General features: G+C 62.2%; 3 protein-coding genes and 2 non-coding genes across 9 annotated transcripts in view; 2 read left to right on the top strand and 3 right to left on the bottom strand.

Annotated features, from left to right (window-relative positions):
- NDUFB11 (NADH:ubiquinone oxidoreductase subunit B11) overlaps window positions 1-23,346 on the bottom strand; it is a 76,612-nt gene that overhangs the window by 23,422 nt on the left and 29,844 nt on the right. The window lies entirely within an intron of this gene.
- LOC137155783 (rho guanine nucleotide exchange factor 3-like) lies at window positions 597-7,230 on the bottom strand. 3 transcript variants are annotated; one of them, XM_067552195.1, is made up of 12 exons: window positions 7,010-7,230; window positions 6,452-6,509; window positions 6,222-6,293; window positions 4,692-4,796; window positions 4,314-4,466; window positions 4,028-4,090; window positions 3,662-3,758; window positions 3,346-3,422; window positions 2,606-2,863; window positions 2,188-2,358; window positions 1,664-1,832; window positions 597-1,322 (listed from the first exon to the last, which is right to left on the bottom strand). In XM_067552195.1, the coding sequence occupies exons 1-12, from the start codon at window positions 7,042-7,044 to the stop codon at window positions 1,129-1,131; spliced, it is 1,452 nt and encodes a 483-aa protein (XP_067408296.1). In that variant the 5' UTR covers window positions 7,045-7,230; the 3' UTR covers window positions 597-1,128. The 3 variants fall into 3 exon arrangements, with proteins under 3 accessions (XP_067408296.1, XP_067408299.1, XP_067408298.1); XM_067552198.1 differs by having other exon boundaries at window positions 597-1,318; XM_067552197.1 differs by having other exon boundaries at window positions 4,329-4,466.
- On the bottom strand, window positions 8,580-13,628 carry LOC137155804 (adiponectin receptor protein 1-like). 3 transcript variants are annotated; one of them, XM_067552229.1, is made up of 7 exons: window positions 13,371-13,628; window positions 12,858-13,010; window positions 11,615-11,786; window positions 11,180-11,366; window positions 10,699-10,886; window positions 10,199-10,392; window positions 8,580-9,646 (listed from the first exon to the last, which is right to left on the bottom strand). In XM_067552229.1, the coding sequence occupies exons 1-7, from the start codon at window positions 13,401-13,403 to the stop codon at window positions 9,518-9,520; spliced, it is 1,056 nt and encodes a 351-aa protein (XP_067408330.1). In that variant the 5' UTR covers window positions 13,404-13,628; the 3' UTR covers window positions 8,580-9,517. The 3 variants fall into 3 exon arrangements, with proteins under 3 accessions (XP_067408330.1, XP_067408332.1, XP_067408331.1); XM_067552231.1 differs by having other exon boundaries at window positions 8,580-9,143; XM_067552230.1 differs by having other exon boundaries at window positions 12,858-13,007.
- Window positions 16,136-16,207, top strand: TRNAE-UUC (transfer RNA glutamic acid (anticodon UUC)). Its single transcript has one exon. It is a non-coding gene; the product is annotated as a tRNA-Glu (tRNA).
- On the top strand, window positions 16,604-16,675 carry TRNAE-UUC (transfer RNA glutamic acid (anticodon UUC)). Its single transcript has one exon. It is a non-coding gene; the product is annotated as a tRNA-Glu (tRNA).

Here is a 23,346-nt window from a genome sequence, read left to right as displayed (position 1 = left end):
TGCCTTTAGAAGCCAGTTTCCATGGAGACGCACCCCCCCCACCCCTGCAGCGGTTTCCCGCGAGTCCGCCCGTCCCCTCCGCAGCGGGCCCATGGAAACCGGCTTCAGCAGTTGCCGGACCCGCTCCAACCCGCAGGGAGCCGCCATGACACCCAGGGGTCGGCCTCGCCTCCAGGCCAATCAGAGCAGAGCGTGTCGCAATCATGGGCCAATCAGATCACGAGGTACGTCAACCCTCACCACCGACCCGAAAAGCCTCATCAAACCACGCCCCTTAGTCGTTGTTGGCCAATCAGATTGCAGGATACCTTTTAGCCGTCTGTGCCTCACAACTAGCCAATCGCATTGCAGGATCCTAGGGGGGGGTCACACCCTCTCGTCGCAGCTGGCCAATCGACAGCAGGCTCCTTGCCTGGTCACGCCCCCGCTCCACAGCTGGCCAATCAGATGGCAGGGTCCGCCCCCCTCCTCCCCCCTGGAACGCTCGCGGTTGACTCTGCTCCCCCCAGCCCCACTGCCCGGGCTGGGTCCAGATCCAGGGGCTGGGCCCTGCCCCCACCATGGCTCCGCCCCTCCCGTAGGCCCCTCCCCCAGGGCTGCCTCCTCCCACCCCTCCTACCCCGGGGGGCAGGCAGGGCCCCCCCTGACAAGGCCCAGCTGGGCAGAGGGGGAGGCTGAGTCAGGAGCCCCCCAGCCCAGCCAGCTGAGCGCAGCCCCTGGGGCAACTGTGGGGCGGCTCCCTCGGCAGGTGGCAGCAGTAGGCCGTTACCCGGGCGGGGGCGGGGGTGACACAGAGGAATCAGGACCTGGCCCCGACCATCCTGTTTATTGGCAGCTGGACAGAGACAGGCCCTGGGGCCAGGGCCGCAGGGTCACAGAACCTCCCACGCCCAGTGCCCGGGGGCACCACGGGAGGGGAGACGGCTGGAGAGCAGCCGGGGAGCGGTAACTGCCCCGGCTGCAATAAATACACGGGGTGGGGGGGACCCAGGAGTCCGGGAAGGGGGTGGGAGAGAAACACAAATGTGGCTCGGGGGGGCCAGCCTCACGGTGGGACCCAGGCGTCCGGGCAGCTCCGCTCTTGGCGCCATGTCGCCGGCTGCAGGCAGGCGCGAGGCGGGGCCCGGCTCAGCTGTGGTCCATGGGGGGGTCGCAGTCCAGGCGCAGGGCGGCCAGGGGCCCCAGGCTGCAGTCCAGCTCCGGGGGCGGGCGGGCGGCCAGGGCCTGGCGCAGGTGGCTCAGCCACTGCTGCTTGTCGAAGGCATCGGCCGCCTGGAGCGTGTGGGCCTGGGCCCCGGCGCTGACCCGCAGGCAGCTCCTGGCTGGGGGGCAGGAGGAGGTTAAACAGGGCAGCCCCACTCCCGGCTGGCCCCTGCCCGAGCCCCCCATCGTGGCCCATCCCCACCTCCAGGCCAGCCTCCCCGTCCCAGTCTCATCCCAGCCAGCCCCCCCAAGTCTGCCCTGCCCTGCCCAACCCCCACAACCCCACTCCCAGCCAGCCCCCATCTTACCCAGCCAGCCCCTCCCCAGCTAGCCCCCCACCCCAACCAACTCCCACAGCAGGCACAACAGCACATAATCAGGGGTGAAGGTGGGGTACGGGGGGGGAAGGGTTGGGAGGATGGACTGAGGGAATCCCAGCAGAACGGGGGGGGACACCTACCGCGCTCACGCAGGGGGCCCCCGAGCCGGCCCCCTCCATCGGGCAAGTCCTGCACCTCTAGCTGGTGGATGGGCAGGGGGGGCCGCTGTATCTGGAACATGACCTGCTCGCCCTGCAGGACGGGCCGGGTCAGCACCAGTGCCTCCTGGAACAGGAACACCTGCAGCCTCTGCAGAGAGAGCAGGGAACAGGATGCCTGGTTCTTGGCCCAGCTTTGCATGGGGAGGGGGGCTGGGAGCCCGGACGCCTGGGTTCCAGGGAGGAAGGCGCAGGTGGGGTTCTGGGAATAGGCCCCAGGCGGGGTGGAGACACGGGGCAGAGTGACCCCCAAACCGAGCCGGTTCTTGAATGGCTGGAACCTGTAACCCGAGCTCGCAGATCGTGTCCCTGCCCCATGGCGCTCGGCCCTGCCTGCCCCGCCCTCCGCCTTGGTCCCTGCCCCATGGTGCCCCCCAGCGCCCGGTCCCGGGGCAGTGGGGCTGGCTCTGCCTGTGAGGGGAGGGGCTGGGGCGGGAGGCCAGTACCTGCCCCTTGCTGTTGCGGAGCTCCCCGTGGCATAGCAGCAGGGTGGAGCGGTCGATGGCCGGGTGCCGGGGCCCCCCGTCGGGGTAGCTGAGCCGTTGCTGGTAGTAGCGGCACTCGGCCTCCCCCGTCTTCCGATTGATCAGCCCGACCAGCTCCTGGCACAGCGCCACCTGCCCCACAGATCACAGGTCAGAGGGGGCCACCTGGCCCTGCGGGTTCCCCCTGCCCCACCTGCCCTGTCCCTGGGGGGTGCACGGACCCCTCTGCACCCCTCTGCACCACCTGCCCCTCCCCCGCAGTGGGATGGGTCCCATCCACCCCTGCCCCTCCCCCGCACTGTGATGTGTCCCGTCCACTCCCCCTTCCCCCTCGTGGTGTGATGGGTCCCCCCCCCCGCCCCACGCCCGCTGCTCTCACCGCCCGCTGCAGGGGCGTGCGGTCGGGGTGCTCGGGGGGCGTCTGGCGCAGCACCTCGCGCAGCAGCAGGGGGTATTTGACCAGGCGGCTGCGGGGCAGGTCCAGGAAGCTCCACAGCTCCAGCTTGCGGCTGAAGGCCGACTCCTGGCACAGGCGCAGGAAGTTGCCGACGGCCGGCTCCTGCTTGCAGCTGTCCAGCCGCGCCTTGGCCCACACCTGGTGGCAGCAGTAGGATTCGTAGGCTTGCAGCCCGGGGAGCTGCGGGGAGACGCCGGGAGAGAAGCAGGACCTGGTCACAGGCTGCCCTGGGGGGGGGCGCCGTTCCCACGCTCACTGGGCCGGAGGTCCCCACCTTCTATGGGGCCCCATCCCCCACTCCCAGGCCAGACTGAGGGTCCCGTTACACAGCCCCTGCCCACGCAATAGACAGAGGGGCCCTCTGAGCCCCATTGCCCAGTGGGAGAACCCCTCCCCCATCCTCTTCTCTGCTCCTGTGGGGGGTCCAGCCCCCCTCCGATCTCCCGGGGGAGGGGGGATAGAGAGACTCTGGTCCCCAGCACCTCCCATATGCCCCCATTTCCCCCCCCCCCATCCCTCATACCCACCCTTCCCAATATCCACCCAAGCTCCTGCCCCTCCTACCTCCCTCCCGCCAGCCCCCTTCCCCTTAGTCTCCCATTTCCACCCCCTCCCCACAGCTCCTCCCCCAAGCCCCTGCTGCCCCTCCCCCCGGCTCTTACCCAGTCCAGCAGGGAGGGTCCCAATTCAGGCACCGTCCCATCCTCCTGCCTCAGACCCAGCAGCCGCCCCAGCAAGTCTGCAAAGGTGGGGGGGGGGGGAGATTCAGTGCCAGGCTTGGCCCCCCCGGGGCAGGGAGCTGTGTCCCCCACTGGCTGAGATGCAGCCGCCATGGGGCGAGCAGCCTCCTGCAGGGGGTGCCAGTGGTGGTGGGGGGGGAATAGCAGCAAAGCCGGCTCCCACCCCCATCCATGGGGCAGGAAGCCTCCCCCCATCCGGCTGCTGCCTGCCGCCCCCCGGCGGAAGGGCGGTCTGTACCTTCATGCAGCGGCACCAGGGAATCCAGGGTCCCGAATATCTCGCGGAGCTCCCCGGCCGGCAGGATGGCCAGCGTCAGCATCGGCTCGTAGTAGTTCTGAAAGGGGGAGGAGTGAGTGGGGAGCCCCCCCAGCCTCCTGCCCAGCCCCCACCACCCGGCATTCCCCACTGAGCCCCCCAGCCCAGCACACCCCCTGCCCTGAATCCCCCACCCCGCCACAGCCTGGGGGTCCCCCCACAGCCTGGCGCCCGCCCCCTGAGGCCCCCGCACACAGCCTGGAGCCCCCAGCCATCCCCCACAGCCCGGCACGCCCCACCCCGCTGGACCCCCACCCACAGCACCCCTCATCTACGGGGGGACGGTACCTTCTTCACCAGGTTCAAGTCGTCAACCAGCTGCTGCTCCCCCTGCATCAGCTCAAAAATCACCTGGCGGGGAGGGGGAGGGACAGGCTGAGCCCACAGACACCCCCAAGGTACCCCCATTCTGCCCCGCCCCCTGCATGGCTCCTCCCCTCCTGCTCCCTGACTCGCCCTCCCAGGCTCCGCCCCCACCGCTCTCCCATCCCTGCTCCCACCAGGCTCCTCCCCCATCACACAGGCTCCGCCCCTTGCCTGCTGACCACGCCCCCGGCCCAGCCCCGCCCCTCACCTCCTGGCGTTTCACCTCTTGGGCTGAGAGCTCCTCGCTGACCCGATCAAAGGTCTCGCTCCAGAGTTTGCTGCCGCGGCGCCGGGACCCCCCGGCCCGGGGGGGCGGGGTGTAGCCTGGGGGGCGGGGCTCCGCCTTGAAGCTGATGGTCCTCTAGGGGGATGGGATACACAGTGATTGGCTGAGTACAGAATACAGATCCCGCCCCCCCTTCACACATTCCCCAGAGAGCCCCCTGCACCCCATGGCTCCCAGTCCACCCGCTCTCCCAGCCCTTGACCCCCATCCCCAAGGGACCTGCCCTCCCCTCCCACCTCTTCCCCCTGCTCTGTGGGTCCTGGCCCCTGTAGTGCAGGGACAAGGGGTGTCCCCCGGTACCTGGATCGATTGGCTCAGGCGTTTCAGGGGTGTCACCTTGGCCGAGGGGGACCCCGTGGCCGATAGGGTCTTGGCGACAGGCTTCACCCGCTTGATACAGGGCTCCTGGGGAGGAGAGCAGTGAACAGAAATGAGGGGGGTCACTGGGCCCCACACAGCACAGGGATGGGGGGGCTAGACCCAAACAAGGGCCGCTGGAGCTATTTATAGTCCCAGCTTCCTGCCACCAGCCAACAATCCAGGGGCTTCTGGGCAGGAAAAGAGAGAAACAGCCCAGCCCTCGTCTACCCTGCCCCCCCAGCCCTGCCGTGCCCCTCACTCCCGACCCGCAGCCCCCTGCCAGCCCTGCCTTGCCCCCCACCCCCCAGCCCTTCCAGTGCCCCTCACTCCCGACCCACAGCCCCCTGCCAGCCCCGCCTTGCCCCCCACCCCACAGCCCTTCCAGTGCCCCTCACTCCCGACCCGCAGCCCCTTCCAGCCCCGCCTTGCCCCCCACCCCACAGCCCTGCCGGTGCCGGTGCCCCTCACTCCCGACCTGCACCCTCCCTGCCCCCCACCCCCAGCCCTGCCGTGCCCCTCACTCCCGACCCGCAGCCCCTTCCAGCCCCGCCTTGCCCCCCACCCCACAGCCCTGCCGGTGCCCCTCACTCCCGACCTGCACCCTCCCTGCCCCCCACCCCCAGCCCCGTGCCCCTCACTCCCGACCCACAGCCCCCTGCCAACCCTGCCTTGCCCCCCACCCCCAGCCCTTCCAGTGCCCCTCACTCCCGACCCACAGCCCCCTGCCAGCCCCACCTTGCCCCCCACCCCACAGCCCTTCCAGTGCCCCTCACTCCCGACCCACAGCCCCCTGCCAGCCCTGCCTTGCCCCCCACCCCACAGCCCTGCCGGTGCCGGTGCCCCTCACTCCCGACCTGCACCCTCCTTGCCCCCCACCCCACAGCCCTGCCGTGCCCCTCACTCCCGACCCGCAGCCCCTGCCAGCCCCGCCTTGGGCTCCCCACTGTGGGGGGAGGGCAGGGGGTCACAGAGGGTATTGGGGGGCTGATCAAGGGTACCCTGGGGGGATGGTCCCCAGAGCTGGGAGATGGAGCATGTGTCCCACTATGTCTTTGCTCAGCCAATCAGCTGTCGAGGAGATTCCCCCCCTCCATGCCTCAGCCAATCACAGAACAGAGGCCAAGCTCCTAGACACTCCACCAATCACAGAGTGGCATGAGGATCTTGTACCGGACCCTTCTCCCTGCAGCCAATCACCATGCCCCGTTCCTGCAGTCACGCCCCCTCCCATCTCACAGCCCAATCACGGGGATTCCCCCTTCAGCAGGCTGACCACACCCACCAGCCGAAGAGACCCCGCCTCCCATTCTGATTTAAAGGGGCCGCTCCAGAATTCTACCATCCCCAAGGCATGGGGGAGGATCAGTGGGGATGAAGGGGCAGCGTGGGGAGGGGGACAAGGAGGGAAGAAGGCTAGTGGGGGGAGGGAGCAGGGGGGGAGGGTCTGCCCCAGCAGTAGGAGATTCTCACCTTGTCATCGGGGGTCTGTGGCTCAGGCCCCCCCTTCTCCACGCCAGGCGCCACCTGCTGCTTCCGCTTCTTCTGCAAGAGCAAAAGAGATGGGGGTCAGAGCAAGACCTGGGGGGGGGGGACCCACGACCCCCACCCCATCTCCACAGCCTCCCCACCCCAGATCTCCCACCCCTAAACACCCCACCCCACCCCAACCTGAGCCTCCCCTGCCATCCCTCCCCACTCACCCCCGAGCCTTCGGACAGGGACCCCGAGGTCTGGGACCGCTCCCGACGCACCGGAGACCTGCAAACACACCAGAAAGGGGTTACAAGTATGGGGCACTGTGAGCTTCCCCTAGCAGTGCCATGGGGACCCCCTCACCAAGCATGGCACCCATTTCCCTGCAGGGGTGTGCTTCGTTGCTGGGAACGATTCTTCACCTCGCTGCCCCGGATGTCGCGCAAAATCAGGCGAGTTATTCTGGGCTGTAGTTGGTGCCCAAGAGGAGAATGGGGTGGGGGGGCCAGGACTCCTGGGTTCTAGCCCTGGCCCTCGTGGTGGGAGTGGGGGTCTTGTGGGTCAGAACGGGGGGCTGGGAGCCGGAACTCCTGGGTTCTCTCCCTGGCTCTGAGAGAGGAGTGGGATCTAGTGAGCTACAGGAAACGTCACAGCCCCTTTGCTGTGCCTCAGTTTCCCCTTGGGGGAGAAGCTGGACTCCCCTGCTGTGCACAGGGTCTTTGCGTGGGGAGGGGGTTCAGAAGGGTGCAAGATTTTGATTTAACCCCCCCAAGCTGCCCCCTTACCATGATTCCTGCTCCGTCGTCCCCTCCTCATCCATCGCTGCTCAGTGCATCCCTGGGCCCCCCGGCTCAGGACCCCTGCACCTGCCGCCTGTGCTCCCCTCGGCCCCCCAGGGCGCGGGCGGCTCTGCAGCTAGTCCCTGAGTCGAGAGGCGCTTCCGTCCTTGCGGTTTCCTGCGCTCGGTGAGGCGGGGGGGCCAGTTCCTGTGTTTGTAGAAATTGCACCCAGCCCCCCGCCCCCGAGCAGGGTGCCAGACCCAGACTACGCCACCCCACGCCGCCCCCTAGCACCTGGCCTTGACTGCCAGGGGAGAGTGCCCCCTGCTGAACCCCTGCCCCCCGGCACTCCCTAGCCCCCGGCCCTGACTGCCGGGGGAACGTGCCCTCTGCTGAGACCTGTGCCCCACGGCGCCCAGTCCCACCTGCCAGGAGAGGACGGCCCTGCCAAGCACCCCGCCCTGCTCCCCACGGCACAGGGTCCCTGGTTTCTTTCTGCTGCTTGGGAAGGAGCCAGCCGCCTCCGTGATGTTCACCCACTTCCTTCCACCTGCCCCTCCCCTCCAGGCGATCTGGGTCAGGTCAGCCCCTGACACGAAGGAAGCAGAAGGCGGATGTGGGTTCTCTGCAGCTGAGAGTGGAACAGGCAGCAGCACCGCGCCCCACCTCACAGAGATGACTCGCCTGGTGCTGAGATGCAGCCACCTCTGGGGCGGGGCAGCTGGGGAACAGCTACACATAACGCCACCCAAGGTCTCCCATGTGGCCTCCAGCCAGGCCGGGAGCTGGGAGAGAACTGATGTTCCTTATAAAGCTTCCAGCTTCTAGAAATTTATTACAAGGACCAGGAAAAAGCAAAACAAAACAGGGTACGAAAAGTAACGGGGGTTCAGGGGTGGCTCCAGGACATGGCAGGGGGTGGCGGGCGGGGGAGCACAGCCGCACTGTGGCTTAGCTGGGTTGCGGGGGCTTGGCAGCAGGAAAGGCGCCAGGTGATGGGTGTTAAAACTCCCATCTCTGCTCCATGCCCCCCATCTCCACAGTGACCCCTGTGGGTGGGGTCCCTCTGCCCTGTGCCCCGTCCTGTGCCCTGCCCTCCAAGTCCTCCTCCCCCCATTGCCTCATGCCCCCCAGAGCCCAGTCCCCACAGATCCACACTTCCCCGTTACCCCCTTCCCTGCCCTCCCAGTTTCCCCCCCTCCTTGTTCCATGCCCCCCTCTGGCAACACCCAGCTGGGGGGAGGTGCAGGCGGGGCTGGGTCCTGCCAAGGCTAATGGCAGATCCGCAGCCGGGCCGCCCTGAGAATGTCAGGACAGGAGGGGGCAGCCCAGCCCCCATGGCACCAGGCCCAAAACTACACCCCACTGCCCTCCCAGAGCCAGGGAGAGAACCCAGGGGTCCTGGCTCCCAGGCCTGTCCCCAGTCACTCAGGGTAGCTTGGGGCGAGCAGGGCAAGGGAGATATGGGGCGAGGCTGAGAATGTCGCCCCCTGCTGGCCAGCTGAGCAACTCTTAAAGGGGTAGTTTCTCATCTACACCCCTCCCCCCAGTCCTCCAAGGACAAGAACTACACATATTTCCAAGAGGGGACATGCCCAGGTTTCTTAAAGGGCCAGACACTTCAGAAATTGGGGTGAGAGATTAAGCTAAAAATAGGTGCAGTGAGTTGTTAAATACATCCCCCTCCCCACCGTGCAACAGGGGGAAAACACCGGGCAAGCCTGATGACAATACCCGGTGATGTCCCCTTTAAGAGAAGCCACGCCCCCATGGCTTGATTGGCCCATCCAAAATTGCATGGGTCACTCTGTGTTTTAGGCCACGCCTCCAATATTGCAATGACTCAGTTAGTGACCACAGTCACACCTCCATGGTGCCACAAGTCCGTCAATGTGTGAGGTCACAATTCCATGTGCAGTGGATGGTGTCCGAGGCCACGCCCCCTATGGTGTGATTGGTCGCTCAATCTTAGGCCAAGGCCCCTGTGATTCAGTTGCTTGGTCAGTCTTAGGCCACGCCCCATGTGGGGTAATCAGTCACTCCAGATCTGACATCACAACTCCATGGTGTGATGGCTGGTTGGTGTCCAAGGTCAGTCCCCCTGTGGGGCAACGGGTCGATCAGTCGTTTGCCACACCCCCTGCAGGGCGATTGGTCAGTTAGGATCTGAGGTCACACGTCTATGCTGTGATTGGTTGGTCAGTGTTCCAGGCTACACCTCTAGGGGGCCAATTTGCCGGCTGTCATCCGAGGCCCCGCCCTCTGTTGAGGATGGGATTGGTCGGGGTCTCAGGCTCTGGTTGTGATTGGTCAGTTGGTGTTAAAGGCGACCACCTCCCCTGGCAGGACTGGCTGGCTGAGGATGGGATTGGTCGGTCCGTGCCTGAGGCCACGCCCCTGGGGCGGGATTAGGTCACTTGGTACCCAGGGTCACGCCCGCTGGGGTGGGATCCTGTCGCTCGGTGCCAGGGCCCCCCGGGACGGGATCCAGTCTCTGGGCGCCCGGGGGTGGGGTCACAGCACGGTGCTCTCGGTGCAGGCACCCCCCAGCGAGGAGCGGAAGGCCTGCAGCTGGGAGACCCCGTGGAGGTGGACGCTGGCCCCCGCCACCACCAGCACGTGGAAGATCTGGTGGGAGTGAAACTGTGGAGGAGAGACGGGGAGGGGTGAGCCTGGCCCCTCTCCACTCCCCGGGCAGAGGGAAGCCAGGCCCCGCCCCCTCCCCGGGCCCCCCAGGGACATGGGTCACGATTGCCGCTGTGCCACCCCCTGGAAGATGGGTGGGTATCGCCCTGACCACCCCAAGCACCCAGGGGCATGGGCAGCTATGGCCCCAACCCCCAGGAGGGGGGATTCAGCCCCCCAGGGGCTGGGTGAGGGACACGCACATGGAGGTGGGGGGTAAGTGCCACAAAGTCCCATTACCTCGTAGAGCGAAACAGTCCCAGAGACAGAAAGGAGTTCGCCAAGATCACAGAGTCAGGAGCGACACTGGGGAGAGAACCCAGGCGTCCTGGCTCCAACCCCCCAGCGCTCTAACCACTAGACCCCACTCCCCTCCCAGAGCCGGGAGAGAACCCAGGTGTCCTGGCTCCCAGCCCCCCAGCCTCTAACCACTAGACCCCACTCCCCTCCCAGAGCCGGGAGAGAACCCAGGTGTCCTGGCTCCCAGCATGCCGTGCGCTCGGGACTCACCCAGATGTCACACTTGCCGGGGAAGAAGCGCTCGGGCACGCGGGCGGCGTACAGCGCCGCGCCCAGGATGTAGAGCAGCGCCATGAGGAAGAGCCAGCCCATCTGCCCGGCCGTGGCCGCCTGGACCAGCCCCTCGGCCAGCATGAAGTGCAGGGTGGGCACGAGCCCACTCAGCCCCAGGCCCAGGAACACGCCTGCCGACGGGCAGAGAGAGGAGTCAGGACATGATGGCCCCTGCGCCCAGCCCTCACTGCCCGCCCCCGGCCCCCTGCAATCCGACTGCCCCCTGCCAGCTCCCTGCACCCCGACTGCCCCCAGCACCCTGCCCCTGCTGCCAGCCTCCCGCACCCAGCCCTCCCATCCACCAGCTGGCAGCACCCACTGCCAAACTTTGCCCCCGGACGCCAGCCCCCTGCTAGCCCCTATTCAGGCTCTGTGCCGCCTCTGCCCCCGAGGCTCTGCCCCACGTCCCCCGGGGCTCTGGGCAGAACGGAGCCCACCTGCCCGCACGGCGCGATACTGGGGCGTGGCGAAGTGGTCCCACTGGGACACGGTGATGGCCGTGACGCCCAGCACGCAGACGATGACGAGGTAGATGAGCTGGGGCTGGGGCGAGCAGTAGAAGGAGTAGTACAGCCACGGCACGAAACTTCCCACTATCAACAGCGTGATGCCCGAGTAATCCAGCCTGTGGGGACCGCAGAGAGAACCCAGGAGTCCCGGCTCCCAGCCCCTTCTGCCTCTGCTCCAACCACGAAGCCCCACTCCCTTCCCAGAGTCAAGGAGAGAACCCAGGCATCCTAGCTCCCAGGCCGCCCCTCAACCACCAGACCCCACTCCCCACCCAGAGCCAGAATCACAGAGCCCTGGCTCCCAGCACCTGCCCTGCCGCCTTAGGCTCCACTTCCTTTCCTGAAAGGTGGCTAGAAGAACCCAGGCATCCAACCAGGCAGCCCCCGCATGCCCAGGGCAGGCACTCACTTGGAGAAGGTGCGGGACACTCTCTCAGAGTGGCAGTACACCGTGTGGAAGAGCCAGGAGAAGCAGAGGCAGAGGATGGCCCCCAGGAAGAACGTCCCAAAGACGACACGTTCCTGGATAGGGGCCACGTAATTAATGCTGGGGCTGATCATGTAGCCAATGCCCAAGACGAGGAAGAAGAGGAAGCCTGGAATGGGAGGAGAAGAGCGTCAGAATGCAGCCACCTCTGGGGCAGGGCAGCTGGGGAACAGCCGCACATAACGCCGCAACGGGAGGGCTCGCCCGGCACTGAAATGCAGCCACCTAAACACAGCATCTACTCGCAGCCCAGCGCCCCCTAGCACCACAATGGGGCCAGCACTGACTTCTGGGGGAGAGCCCCCCGCCCGCTCCCTGCAGCACTATCCCACCCAGTGCCCCCCGGCTCCCACTGACCGATGAGATGTGTCCAGATGTTGCCGGTCTCCGTGTGCAGGCGGAAGATGCTGCGGAAGCAGGCGCGGAAGGAGGGCATGGGCGGGCGGTGTCCGTGGAGGAGGAAATCGTTGTCCTTCAGCCAGTCGGGCAGCACGTCATGGGGGATGACCTTCCAGCGCCCCTCCCACACCTGCAGGGAGAGAGAACCAGGAGAGAACCCAGGAGTCCTGGCCCCCAGCCCTCTGCTCTAGCCACCAGTGCCCACTCCCCTCCCAGAGCCAGGAGAGAGCCCAGGCGTCCTGGCTCCCAGCCCCGGACAGTTTCTTGCCTTTCTCCAGACCTTGTCCTCCTCAGTGCTGGTGCTGGCGTCTCTGGTTGCTCTCCCATCCCCCCTCCCCATGGTCCGGTGGGGCCGGATGGTCCTGAGCGCTGAGCCTGGTGGGGTTAGGGGCCGTGCTGCCACCAAGGCCCCCGCCTCCTCGCCCCCCTCCAGCCCTGTCTGCCAATCCCCTCCCCAGGCTCCCTGGAGCCTGCGGGGTGGACCCTGGCATGGCCGGGCAGAAACGCTAGGGGTGTCCTGCCGGCAGGGGTAGCTCGGGCGCTGTGCTGGGCCCGGGGGGCTGGTGAGGTCACAGTGCCGCCCTGCCAGGCCCATTGTGGCATGCGCTGAGCCCCCACGGGCAGGCAAAGGGCCGGGGCCTGGCCAGGAGGCCCCGAGCCCTCGGGAGGCACCCGTGGCCCAGGCTTGGTGGCCGGAGAAGCCGCATGGATGGAGAGAGACTGGAGATAGCGGCAGGCAGGAGGGGGCGGCGTCAGCGGGACAGACGGACAGATGGATAAATGGACAGGAGTGCCCGATGACGGAGACGAATGGACAGACGGACGTGCTCCTGGACGAAGAGGTCAGGCAGTAGGAGGGCCCTCCCCCCCCCCGTCCCCCCCGCTGGACGGCCGTGCACAGCGTGAGCCCATGCAGGGACACGGGCCCCCAGGGCATCTTTGGGGGCCCTGCGGAATGTGGGCCCTAGCCCTGTTCTGGCCAGGGGGCATCGCTGCATCTTGGGGGCCTGTGCGGGGGCTTTCCCCAAACTGCCTGGCTCCGCGGCCCAGCCCCTGGCATTGGACCGCAGAGAGAGCACAGAGGGGGCACAGCTCACCGGGCCCCGCTGTGCAGGATGCAGCCGGGCAAAGAACCCAGGAGTCCTGGCTCCCAGCCCGCACCCCAAACGCCTCCCCATAAGCACTGCTCGGCGCCACTCACCTTAAAGACAAACTCCTCCATCCTCCCCATGGCCTGCTGCGCCTGGAGCGGCAGCGTCAGGACTCGCACGGGGTCCACGTCGTCTGGCTCCTCGGACCCCCATTCCGCAGCAGCCCCCCAGCCCGCCGGCTCGGCCCCCACCTCTGCCCCCTGCTGGAGAGAAGGGCTCTGGGGCAACCGAGGCAGCAGCTGCCATCTAGCCCTAGGGCAGGGGGCTGGGGACATGGGGTCACTTCCCTCTAGGGGGCGCTGGCTCTGACCTGGCACCAGGGCAGGGGGTGGGCAGGATCGGCTGGGGGGGCATGGGACCTTTCCCCTTTAGGGGGTACCGGCTCCCATCTGGCCCCAGGATGGGGGGCTGGCTTGGGGAGGGGGGAATGGGGCACGGAACCACTTCCCTCTAGGGGGCGCTGGCTCTGATCTGCTCCCAGGACAGGGGGTGGGCTCACTGGGGGGGGGGGTTTGGGGCACAAGACCACTCCCCACTGGGGCGCCAGCTAGGCCCATACTCACCTGGCTGGTGTCCTCCCCCAGCAGGGGTCCCATCTCAGCCAGCACCCCCGGCCCCCCACGTCCGGTGCCGCCCCCTGGGCAGCGGCCACAGGGGGAGGAGGGGGAGGAGAGCCAGGGGAGGGTCCTGGCCTCAGCTGCTGCCCCCCCCCCCCCACGACCTAGTTCAGACGCCCCTGCCTGCCCGCCTCATGGTCCCGTCGGCCTGTGGGGGGAGCACAGCGTGAGCCCCTGGCACTGCCCAGGGCCCCCCCATGCAGCCTGCCCCCATTGCCCCATCCCAGAGCCCCCCCCCCACTGCCACCCCAGCCCCACTTTTCCCACCAGGCCCCCCACCTCTCAGCCCCCAATCACAGCCCCACAGCCTCCCATCCCCTATCCTCCCAGTAGCCCCACACATCCTCGCCCCACAGCCCCCCACAGTTGCTCCAGCTGCCCAGGCCCCTCCCCACAGCCCCCTGGCCTTGGTCCCCAAAGCCCCCAGGCTGCAGCCAGCTGCCATCAGCCCCCTCAGTCCCCCTGCCCCCCATCAATCCCCCTCCCCCCTAGAACCCCAGCCTGCCCCTCCCCCCCAGCCCCCATCACCCCAGCCCCCCTCTTCAGCCTCCCCCTCCCCCAGCCCCCAACCCATCCCAGGCCCCCAGCCTCCCCCCCCTCACCCAGGAGCCCTGGAAGCAGCAGCAGCCAGAACCCCAGTCCCGCCCCCTCTGCCCGACCTCCCGCTCTGATTGGCCCGGCTGCCCGTCTGTCAGGGATAACTTCCCACGGCCGCGTCCCCGCCTCCTTCCTTTTCCTTTTTGCCGTCGCCATGTCAACGCTTAAAGGGCCAAGCGCACAGAAAGGAGGGGCAGAGGGAGCGTGGGGATGGCTCAGTTCCTTCTCACGGGGGCCGGCCGGGTCCCTTCGCATGGGGGGTCACGTCCCTTCGCACGGGGGCCAGCCGGGTCCCTTCGCACAGGGTCACGTCCCTTCGCACGGGGGCCAGCCGGGTCCCTTCGCACAGGGTCACGTCCCTTCGCACGGGGGCCAGCCGGGTCCCTTCGCACAGGGTCACGTCCCTTCGCACGGGGGCCAGCCGGGTCCCTTCGCACAGGGTCACGTCCCTTCGCACGGGGTCACGTCCCTTCGCACGGGGGCCAGCCGGGTCCCTTCGCACAGGGTCACGTCCCTTCGCACGGGGTCACGTCCCTTCGCACGGGGGCCAGCCGGGTCCCTTCGCACAGGGTCACGTCCCTTCGCACGGGGGCCAGCCGGGTCCCTTCGCACAGGGTCACGTCCCTTCGCACGGGGGCCGGGGTGCTTCGCACACGGCGGGCACGCTGCATGGGGTCACATCCCCTCGCATGGGGGTCAGGACCCTTTGCACGGGGACGGGTCTTGTTGCATCAGGGCCGGTCCCTTCGCACAGGGGCTCGTGTTACCTCACCCACAGGCGTTACCTTTCCCCCTGGGGCCGCCTTGCTTTGCACATTGGCCTCCCCACTGTACCCAGCCCATGTATCACACCACGCAGGGAGCCCAGCTCCTCGCATGATGGCCTGGACTCGGGGCACGGCACTGCAGCTGTAGGATCGGGACCGGGGGCAGAATCGGACTGGCACCCGGACCCAGGGATGGGCAAGAGACAGAACTGGGACAGGGACAGGTTAGCAGGGACCGGGAGATGGGGTCATACTTGTGAGGGATCAGGTGAAGGGCCTACACTCACTAGACCACACTCCCTTCCACAGCCTGGACTGGTCCCCATGATCCTTGAGTCTCACCTTCCCTCTGCTGTCAGCCAGTATCTGTGAAACGCACCAGCAAAGTGTCTCTCCCCCTCTCGGACTGATCCACACAGAGGATAACAACTTCCAGCCACTCTCAGTTACTCTGTGGGCGACCACATGGGTGTCAAGATGATGCCAATTTCAATTTCTGTTTGTTGATTTTTCCAGTTTGCTTTTTAAAAAAAACCTAGAAAATCACCCCAAAAAACTCAGTTCAAAGGACATCAGTAAGTCAAGCACTGAAAAATTAGCACTTGCCAGAATTAAGGATGACCATGTAACCTTAACTCTGCCCCCCGGTGAAATAGTTTTTCATGACATGACCATGTGCTATTTTTTCTCCAGGTGCCCTGCCTCCGTCAGTGCACAGGATGGACCTGCTCTGGGTGGCAACGAGTGAAGACAGCTGTTACCAGCAAGAGCCTGCCTAGCTGGAAGGTATGGGATGAACAATTCAGGGGCTTGAAAGAAGAGAAAAGATGGTCTCATGGTGGAGGCAGATGAATGCTGCCTTGGGGAACAGACTTGTGTCACTGCCTCGGACACAGAGTTCCCCACGGGATGGTGGGCAACTTAAACCAAACCCTTCACTTCCTGTGTGTTCCTCCTTTCTGGGTGCCTGAGCCTGGAGAATTCAAATTAGGCACCCAGGCTGGGCCTCGGTTTCCCCATCTGTGCAATGGGGCTAACCCCGCCCCTGCGATCTAGCCAGGGTGCTGGGGAGATTGAACGCTTACCGGCTGTGCCGGAGGGAATGAGCAGCAGGCTGGAGATCCGGCAGGGACATGAGGGATCATGCAGAATGGCGGGGAGCTGCGTTTTCAGAGCGCCCCGTCCTGCCCGTGTGTGTGTGAAATTAGGGTGTGAGTGAGTCACTCCAGAGCAGAGCCCAAGGGAGGCAGCCCACACTGGTGGCTACGTGATACATTGGCAGCAGCCTGATGTCACTCAGCCACCGCACACTTGAGGATGTGTGCAGCAGAGCTGTTACCCAGCAGCTCCCATATGGTCTAGCGGTTAGGATTCCTGGTTTTCACCCAGGCGGCCCGGGTTCGACTCCCGGTATGGGAACAGCAAGATTTTTTTTTTTCCCCCTCGGCTGCCCTGCAGGTCTGCAGCTCCGAGCTGGGCTCTGCTTCCGCTGCAACCCCTGTGACAATGGAAATTAACCAGGGACAGGCTGATTTCCTCACCCTGTCCAGGGACTGGGCGAACGACCCTCCGGCAGGCCATGGGAATTAAGTCTCTGGGGGCCTGGGCACAAAGCGAAGGATTTCGGGGTGGTGCGGAGATTGCAGTGGGTCCGGACAGCAGCAGGGGAGGAGCCCTGCTGGGAGATGTGTGGACTGGGGGGGCCACTAGGGCTGCCCCATAGTAGAAGTCACTCCCCAGCACGCCCACTGGGTGGCACTGCAGCTCCCAGAGCTTCTCCCCAGGCCAGGCCAAGTCAGACCAGCAGCAGCTCACTCCCACATGGTCTAGCGGTTAGGATTCCTGGTTTTCACCCAGGCGGCCCGGGTTCGACTCCCGGTGTGGGAATGAGAGAGATCATTTTGCTCACAAAGGAGAAAACAGAGCCCGGGACCTAATCACTAGGCATCACTCCCCTGCCAGAGAGAGAAGCCAGGAGTCCTGGCTCCTGGTTACCCCCTGCTCTAACCACTAGACACCACTCCCCTCCCACCCAGCTGTCCAACTACACAGGAAAAAAAATGTGCATCCCTTTGGGGAAACCAGACCAGCTGCAAATCCTGGCCCTAATGCTCGGGGCTGGTGCCTCCCTGAAGAAACCTTTGCAGGCTGCACCCTCCCCTGCCCTGCCCTGGGGCAGATGGGGCCTGCACCCTCTAGGCCCTGCCCCCTGAGCCAGCCATTCCAGAGAAACTTCTTGTATTTTCCTTCTAGATTTTACCTGTTGCGAAATGTCTCTATTTACCCTGTTGGCAAGATATTTAGCAGGAGAGTCATTACAGGAATCTTAATGACCTAGCCAGAACTGCGGATATAAAACCACACGAGGCCACCGGCCCGTCAGATGCTTTTCAGGCCCCACATCAGCCTCAGAAAGGGAAGGAGGACAAAAGAAAAATAGTTCTTGTCTTCGCGGCCTGCTCTAAATTCCTGAGTAGTTCTGCGTGGGGTTGTTCCCTGCCGCCCCGCCCTCAAGTGGATGCATCTCAGCGCCATGCAAGCCATCCCCGTGCAGCGTTATGTGCAGCTGTTCCCCAGCTGCCCTGCCCCAGAGGGGGCTGCATCTCAGCACCAAGCGAGCTCTCCCTTTTATCCAAAAGCGCAGGGCCAATCTGTGTGCTCACGTCTGACCAGGAGCTCCTGGGGAGTGACGGATGAGTTGATTTGGAAGCCAAGATGCTTCGTCAGGTGCAATTAGCCGTAGAGCGTGATGCTGTCCCTGCCAGACTCTGACGGGTCTGACCTACTTAACCTTCTGAATGCTGACGCAGAGACCGCAGTCCCTGTCCAGATTCCCGACAGGCCCCAAGCCAAGCATGCCTGGAACAACCCTGTCCCCCCCGCACAGTCACCTTTCCACAGCTTTCCATCCCTGTGCTCTGTCGCAGTGCGGCTGTTCCCCTGCCGCCCTGCCCCAGAGGCAGCCGCATCTCAGCGCTGCACAGGGATAGCGAGCCCGGTGCTGAGATACCATCTCCTCTGTAAGGGGAATGGGGTCAAGTGGGTGGGAACAGGGGGGCTGGGAGACAGGACTCCTGGGTTCTTTCCCTGGCTTCGGGAGGGGATGAGGGTCTCGTGTTCAGAGCAGGTGGGCGGGGGGGGGCTGGGAGCCAGGACTCCTGGGTTCTGTCCTTGAAGGCAGCCAGCGCAGCATCATTATTGAGCCCTGCATGACTGACAGTCCCGTGCTCGAGTTAACAGCGCCTGTCGGGAAACTCCTGGCCTAGCAGCAGGAGGCAAAGGGGAGCTGCTGACTCATGGCCCACAATCAAACCCAGAGCCTACACCCCAGAAGAAGCCCCTACTCGTTACCTTGGACACCTCTCTCACCCCAACGCCAGGGACTCCATCTCCCAAAGGCTAGAAGCACCTCCGTGGGGAGCAAACATTTAACAACGGGCCCGTCTGTCCAGCAAAGGCTGAAGGGCAAAACTGATCCGATGGCTGGAAGCTGAAGCTGGACGAATTCAGCCTGGGAAGGAGGTGTCGATGTTTCCCGGTGAGTGTTACGAACCACTGGGACAATTTCCCACAGGGCGCGGTGGATTCTCCAGCACTGGCTGGTTTTCAGTCAAGTTTTTCTAAACGATCAGCCCTAGGAATTGTTTTGCAGCCGTTCTCCAGCCTGTGTGATTTGGGAGGGCAGACCAGACACCCGCAATAGTCCCTTCGGGCCTGGGGATTTAGGAACCTGTGATTCCTGTTAGACCTTTGCTAGGCTGGAGAGGTTTTAGTAACAAATTTCTGTTCCCCTCATAGGTACTGAGAGCTGGGCTCACGTCGCCCTTTCCCCTCTCGTTGTTAAGCTAAACAGGCCGAGCTGCTGGCGTATCTCACTACAAGGCAGATTTTCTAACCCTTGAGTCATTCTCAGGGCTCTTCTCTTAACCCCCCTCCCGATTGATCAACGCCCTTCTTGAATTGTGGGCACCAGGATGCAGGATCCCAGCTGTGGTCGGACCACGGACAAATCCAGAGGGAAAGTCACCTCCTCTCCTACTCTAGATTTCCCTCTTTACACATTGGCTTTTCTTTTTTTTTCCTTCAAAGCATCTTTTCTTTGTGAAACGTCAGTTAATTTGGAGGTGAAAACATGTTTAAAAAAAAACAAGGTCAGAATTGAAAGGGAAACGCTTCAATCAACCCGATCTGGATTTGCTTTGAGATCTTCGGTTCCCAGAAGTTTTCAGGATTCTCAACTCTTCCTCCCACGCCAGGAGGGGAACCTTGTTCCAAATCACGGCTTGTGAATAGAAAACATTTCCCTGCGACGTCGCCCTGTCAAGCTCTGTGGTGGCGATGGTTATGCCAGTTTGAAGCTGTCCTGTGCTGGGAACGCTCATGGCCCTTCCGATAATCCCCGCCCCAAAGGGTTTGCAACGTAACCAACCATCGGGAATTTGAGTCATGTCTAAAAACGGAGCTTGAGGGCTTTCTTTTCACAACGTGACCCAAGAGATTTTTTTCTCCCTCCCCTCCCAATTTTTCCTTTTGCCAAGTCTGTAACTCCCCCATTCAGGGTGGAGGGAGCCCCAAAAGGAGTGCATTGATTGAGTCAGCAGTTGCTAGCCCCCTCTGAAAATTTCCTAGCCCCTTTGTAAAACATACTCCTGGCTTTTGGAAACGTGCTACTCATAGATTACAAGGCTGGAGGACCGTTAGATCAGTCCTGGATAGCCCAGGCTGGCAACACTCACCCAGCCTGGAGCCCAGGGACTCAGACCAAAGCATCTGAGACCTCAGGAGACTAAACTGTTGTGTGGCACTGGCAGAGGTCGGGAGAGATCGTGGTACCACCTGTACCTGATTCCTCTGCAATGGCAGGAACTGAAGAGCTGAGATCTGCCCGGATACACCCAACAGGAGATCTGCTCCCGCTGCTGCAGGGAAGGTGCCTGCTCATCTGCTCTGGGGAAAATTCCTCTCACCCCACCCCCCATATCTGGTGACCCTGTGAGTCAGACCCACTAGCCAGGCACCTAGGCAGAGGGTTCCCCGGACCGGCTCAGGCAGCAGCGGCCCAGCACCTCTGATGTCCCAACTCTAGCTGTGGAGAATCCCTGATGCTTCAGAGGAAGGTGAATACACAACCCAGAAGCCATCTGGTGAAGTGGGCATCAGGGAGGTGGGAGATATTCTTCCTGACCCTTGCAGCCCTGAAGCCTGAGATTGAATTGGAGTAAATTATCTTAATTCGGAGCTGTGAAGGGGATGAACATGTTGAGGGCAACAAAGTCTGATCCCGTTTTCTCTGTGAAGGATGGGGATGGACAGGGGATTCCCAGACTTTGCTTCTCTGTTCCTCAGTTTCCCCATCTGCAAACCAGGGCTAATCTGTCCCTCAGAGGTGAGGGACGAGGCCAGTTTCTCCGGCAACGGGGGTCACCAGTGACTGCCTTGGTGAGTTTCCATCAGGAGATCTAAAAAGCAGTGTGTGTGTGTGGGGGGGAACAGGGGAGGGGAAACATCAGGGCAAAAATCCCACGTGTTGGTGCAAAAGCTGAGCTATGAGACCTCTGTGCTTGAGGCCAAACCGCGGAGGGCTTCAAAAGAAGGTGCGCCTAGATGCGAAAGGTCACAGACTTACCAAACCCGCGGCCCTGCAGCGACGGACGTCTCAGCAAGAGCTGGCCTCAGGAGGGCCGTGTCGTCAAAGCCTGTGCTTTCCAGCCAGCCCCACGTCAAGCTCTGAAGATCGAGCTCAAGGTCAGGACTGGTGCCAGCCATGCGGCCGCTCACAATTCACTTGGCTGCAGCGGGTCGGCCATCACACCGTGGAGCTCTTCGACGCCTGGAATAAAGCCGTAGAACATCCGGCACCGCAGCCCTCTCTGTCTGGGCGTGCGATGGTTGTTGAACATCAGGGGATCTGGAAATCAGAAGCAGGAGGCTGCTAGGGCGATTTGGCTTGAAATGGGAAAATCAACAGTGAGAAATGGAGAATAGAAATTAACTCGGGTCTGTGGAAGAGCTGCACTTAGGAGATGTCACATATAGATGCACAGATGGACACATACAATCCCAGGCAGACATACATGAGTTAACCCGGACATCAATCTCCCTGTCTGGCTGAATACCTTCCTGGAACCCTGCTCAGCTTTTTCATGCAGCAGGGAGTTCCCCAGGCCAACGGTGATTTGCTTTTTAAAAACAGGTTTGCTCCAGTCGGTTTTGAAAATGCAGCATTTTCCTTGAAGGGAAGGGTGAGAAGAATCAAGAAAGGATTGTGAGTAATGGACAGGGACTGATGGGGTCGGGTGACGTGAGCCCTGCAGCCATTGTCACACAGAGCAGCCAAAAATCCTAGCCTGACACATTCAAAAGTGACTCAGGATTTAGGGTGAACAACATGAAATGTCTGTGAGGGGGATTGGTTTTCAGAGAGGATGGAAGTCAGGGCACTGGAAGTCAGTAGCCACTTTTGCATATGTAGTAGCCACTTTGGGAAAATGGACCAGTGTCTTGAAAAATGTACTGGCTACTTGGGAAAAAAATTGACTAGTCAGTTCTGCAAATGCACTAGTCACCTTTGAAAAACTGACCAGCCACTTTCAGAAACTGACTAGCCCCACTTTTTGAATATTGACTGGTCATTTAAAAAGTTACTAGCCACTTTTGAAACTGTATTAGTCATTTTAAAATATCTGCTAGTCATTTTTGAGACTGTATTAAATTCTTGAAAACTGTGTTAGCCACTTTTGAAAGTGTACTAGTCATTTAAAGATTACTAGCCACTTTTGAAAATTCGCTTGTAGTTTAAAAACAATTACTAGCCACTTTTGAAAACGTGCTATTCATTTAAAAATATCGACTTTGTTATGTCTGAAAATGTATGAATCTCTTTAAAAACATGCTAGCCACTTTTGAGAATGCACTAATAATTTCTTGGGCATTTACTAGCAACTTTTGGGGGAAAATACTAGCTACTTTTGAAATATTTGATAGTCAATTTTGCACATTTACCAACCTTTTGTAACATTGGGCTATGGTGACTGTACATTCTCCAGGGCAGGAGACTGAATTTATCTGGCTTCAAGATTTATAAAAGTGGCTAGTAATTTTGAGGGCCCAGATTATTTTAGTTACCCACTGTGCAATGCCTTAAAGAAGGCCTGGTTTTCAGAAAGCCCTTCAAATCAAGACTCTAGAAGATGCCTGAAGTCACTAGCAACTTTTGAAAAAAATTACTAGCCACTTTTGGAAATTTACTAGCCATTTTTGAAAACCACAGAATCATAGAAATGGGCTGGAAGGGCCTTGAGAGGTCATTGAGTTCAGCCCCCCACGCAGAGGCAGGACCAAGTAAATCAGACCATACCTGACTGGTGTTTGTCCAACCTCATCTTAAAAACCTCCAGTAACGAGGATCCCACAGCCCCCTTTGGGAGCCAATTCCAGAGCTGACCGACCCTGAGAGTTAGACAGTTTTTCCTAATATCTAACCTCCATCTCCCTTGCTGCAGATTAAGCCCATTACTTCTTGTCCTGCCTTCAGCAGGCGCGGAGAGCAATTGATCTCTGACCTCTTTATAACGGCCCTTAACAGATTTGAAGACGGGTATTAGGTCCCCTCCTCAAAGACTGGTATCCCTTCCTCCCCCAGCACCCTGGGTCAAACCCATGGGCCCATCTAGCCCGGTATCCCGTCTCCAGGCTCTGCAGCAAGGGGTTCACTTGCTGCCGGGGGAAGTGACCTTGACAGGTCCCTCCCCAAAGCCCTGGGTATTTCCCAGCCCTGGTTATCTATTGTGACGCAGGATGTGTATAAAGGGGGCACCGGGAGTGGCGGTCTGATGCCAGCGACCGCAACGAGACAGCAACGAACAGATGCCTGCTCCGGCCAGCCTGCAGTGCATGGCCATATGGCTTGGGGGCCGTGACATCACTGCCTGCGTCCTGCGGGATCTCTGCAGGTTGATGAGACGGGCCAGAACAGCAGGTGCTGGGAGATGGCTCAGGACTCTTGGGTTCGTTCCCAGCTCTGTCACCGGCAAGTCATAGGGCACGTCCCTGGATGGCAACTGCACCTACCGGCCACATCTGAGATCAGGGCCCCAGTGCGCCAGGCGCTGCACAGACAGATGGAGGGGTGATGGATGGAGGGGTGTATGGGGATGGAGGGGTGTATGGGGTATAAATGGGGAGTGGGGGAGGGAGGTGTTTGGGGATGAGTGGGGGATGGGGAGGGGGTGTTCTGTATGATGGAGGATGGGGATGGAGGGCGGGGTGCTTGTTGGGGATGATGGAGGTGCTAAATAGGGAGAGTCTATCTCTTTAATCCCCCCTTTTACTTATTTTATGAGGAGCCCCCCATTGTGGTTAATGGTAGGGTCCAACAGTCCCTGGCCCTGCCTGTGAGATACACCATTATTAACCCCTAAAGGGGTGCATAGGGTTTTCTTTCTTTCCCCCTCCCTTTCTAGCCCAGCTTCTCTCCATGGTTTTGGTGTCAAATGGGTGCCTGAAAATTACATACATTCCGCCTGAGGCACTTTTCAATCTATTTATTTCGATAGAAG

This window comes from Emydura macquarii, unplaced genomic scaffold, assembly GCF_026122565.2.
Source record: "Emydura macquarii macquarii isolate MOO-44397 ecotype Brisbane River unplaced genomic scaffold, CSIRO-AGI_Emac_v2 contig_1386, whole genome shotgun sequence".
NCBI lineage: Eukaryota > Metazoa > Chordata > Testudines > Chelidae > Emydura > Emydura macquarii.
This window is presented reverse-complemented; position numbering and strand designations above follow the sequence as displayed.

Bases quoted from the DNA above. Each gene is read 5' to 3' on its own strand.
- LOC137155783 (XM_067552195.1), bottom strand. From the start codon at position 7,044: ATGGATGAGGAGGGGACGACGGAGCAGGAATCATG. The intron at 2,359-2,605 runs GTGAGAGCAGCG...TCTGTGGGGCAG, and splicing joins GCACGCCCCTGCAGCGGGCG to GTGGCGCTGTGCCAGGAGCT. The intron at 1,833-2,187 runs GTACTGGCCTCC...CTCTCTCTGCAG, and splicing joins TCCGCAACAGCAAGGGGCAG to AGGCTGCAGGTGTTCCTGTT.
- LOC137155804 (XM_067552229.1), bottom strand. From the start codon at position 13,403: ATGGGACCCCTGCTGGGGGAGGACACCAGCCAG. The intron at 10,887-11,179 runs GTGAGTGCCTGC...CGGTCCCCACAG, and splicing joins GTGTCCCGCACCTTCTCCAA to GCTGGATTACTCGGGCATCA. The intron at 10,393-10,698 runs GTGGGCTCCGTT...GCCCGTCGGCAG, and splicing joins GTATCGCGCCGTGCGGGCAG to GCGTGTTCCTGGGCCTGGGG.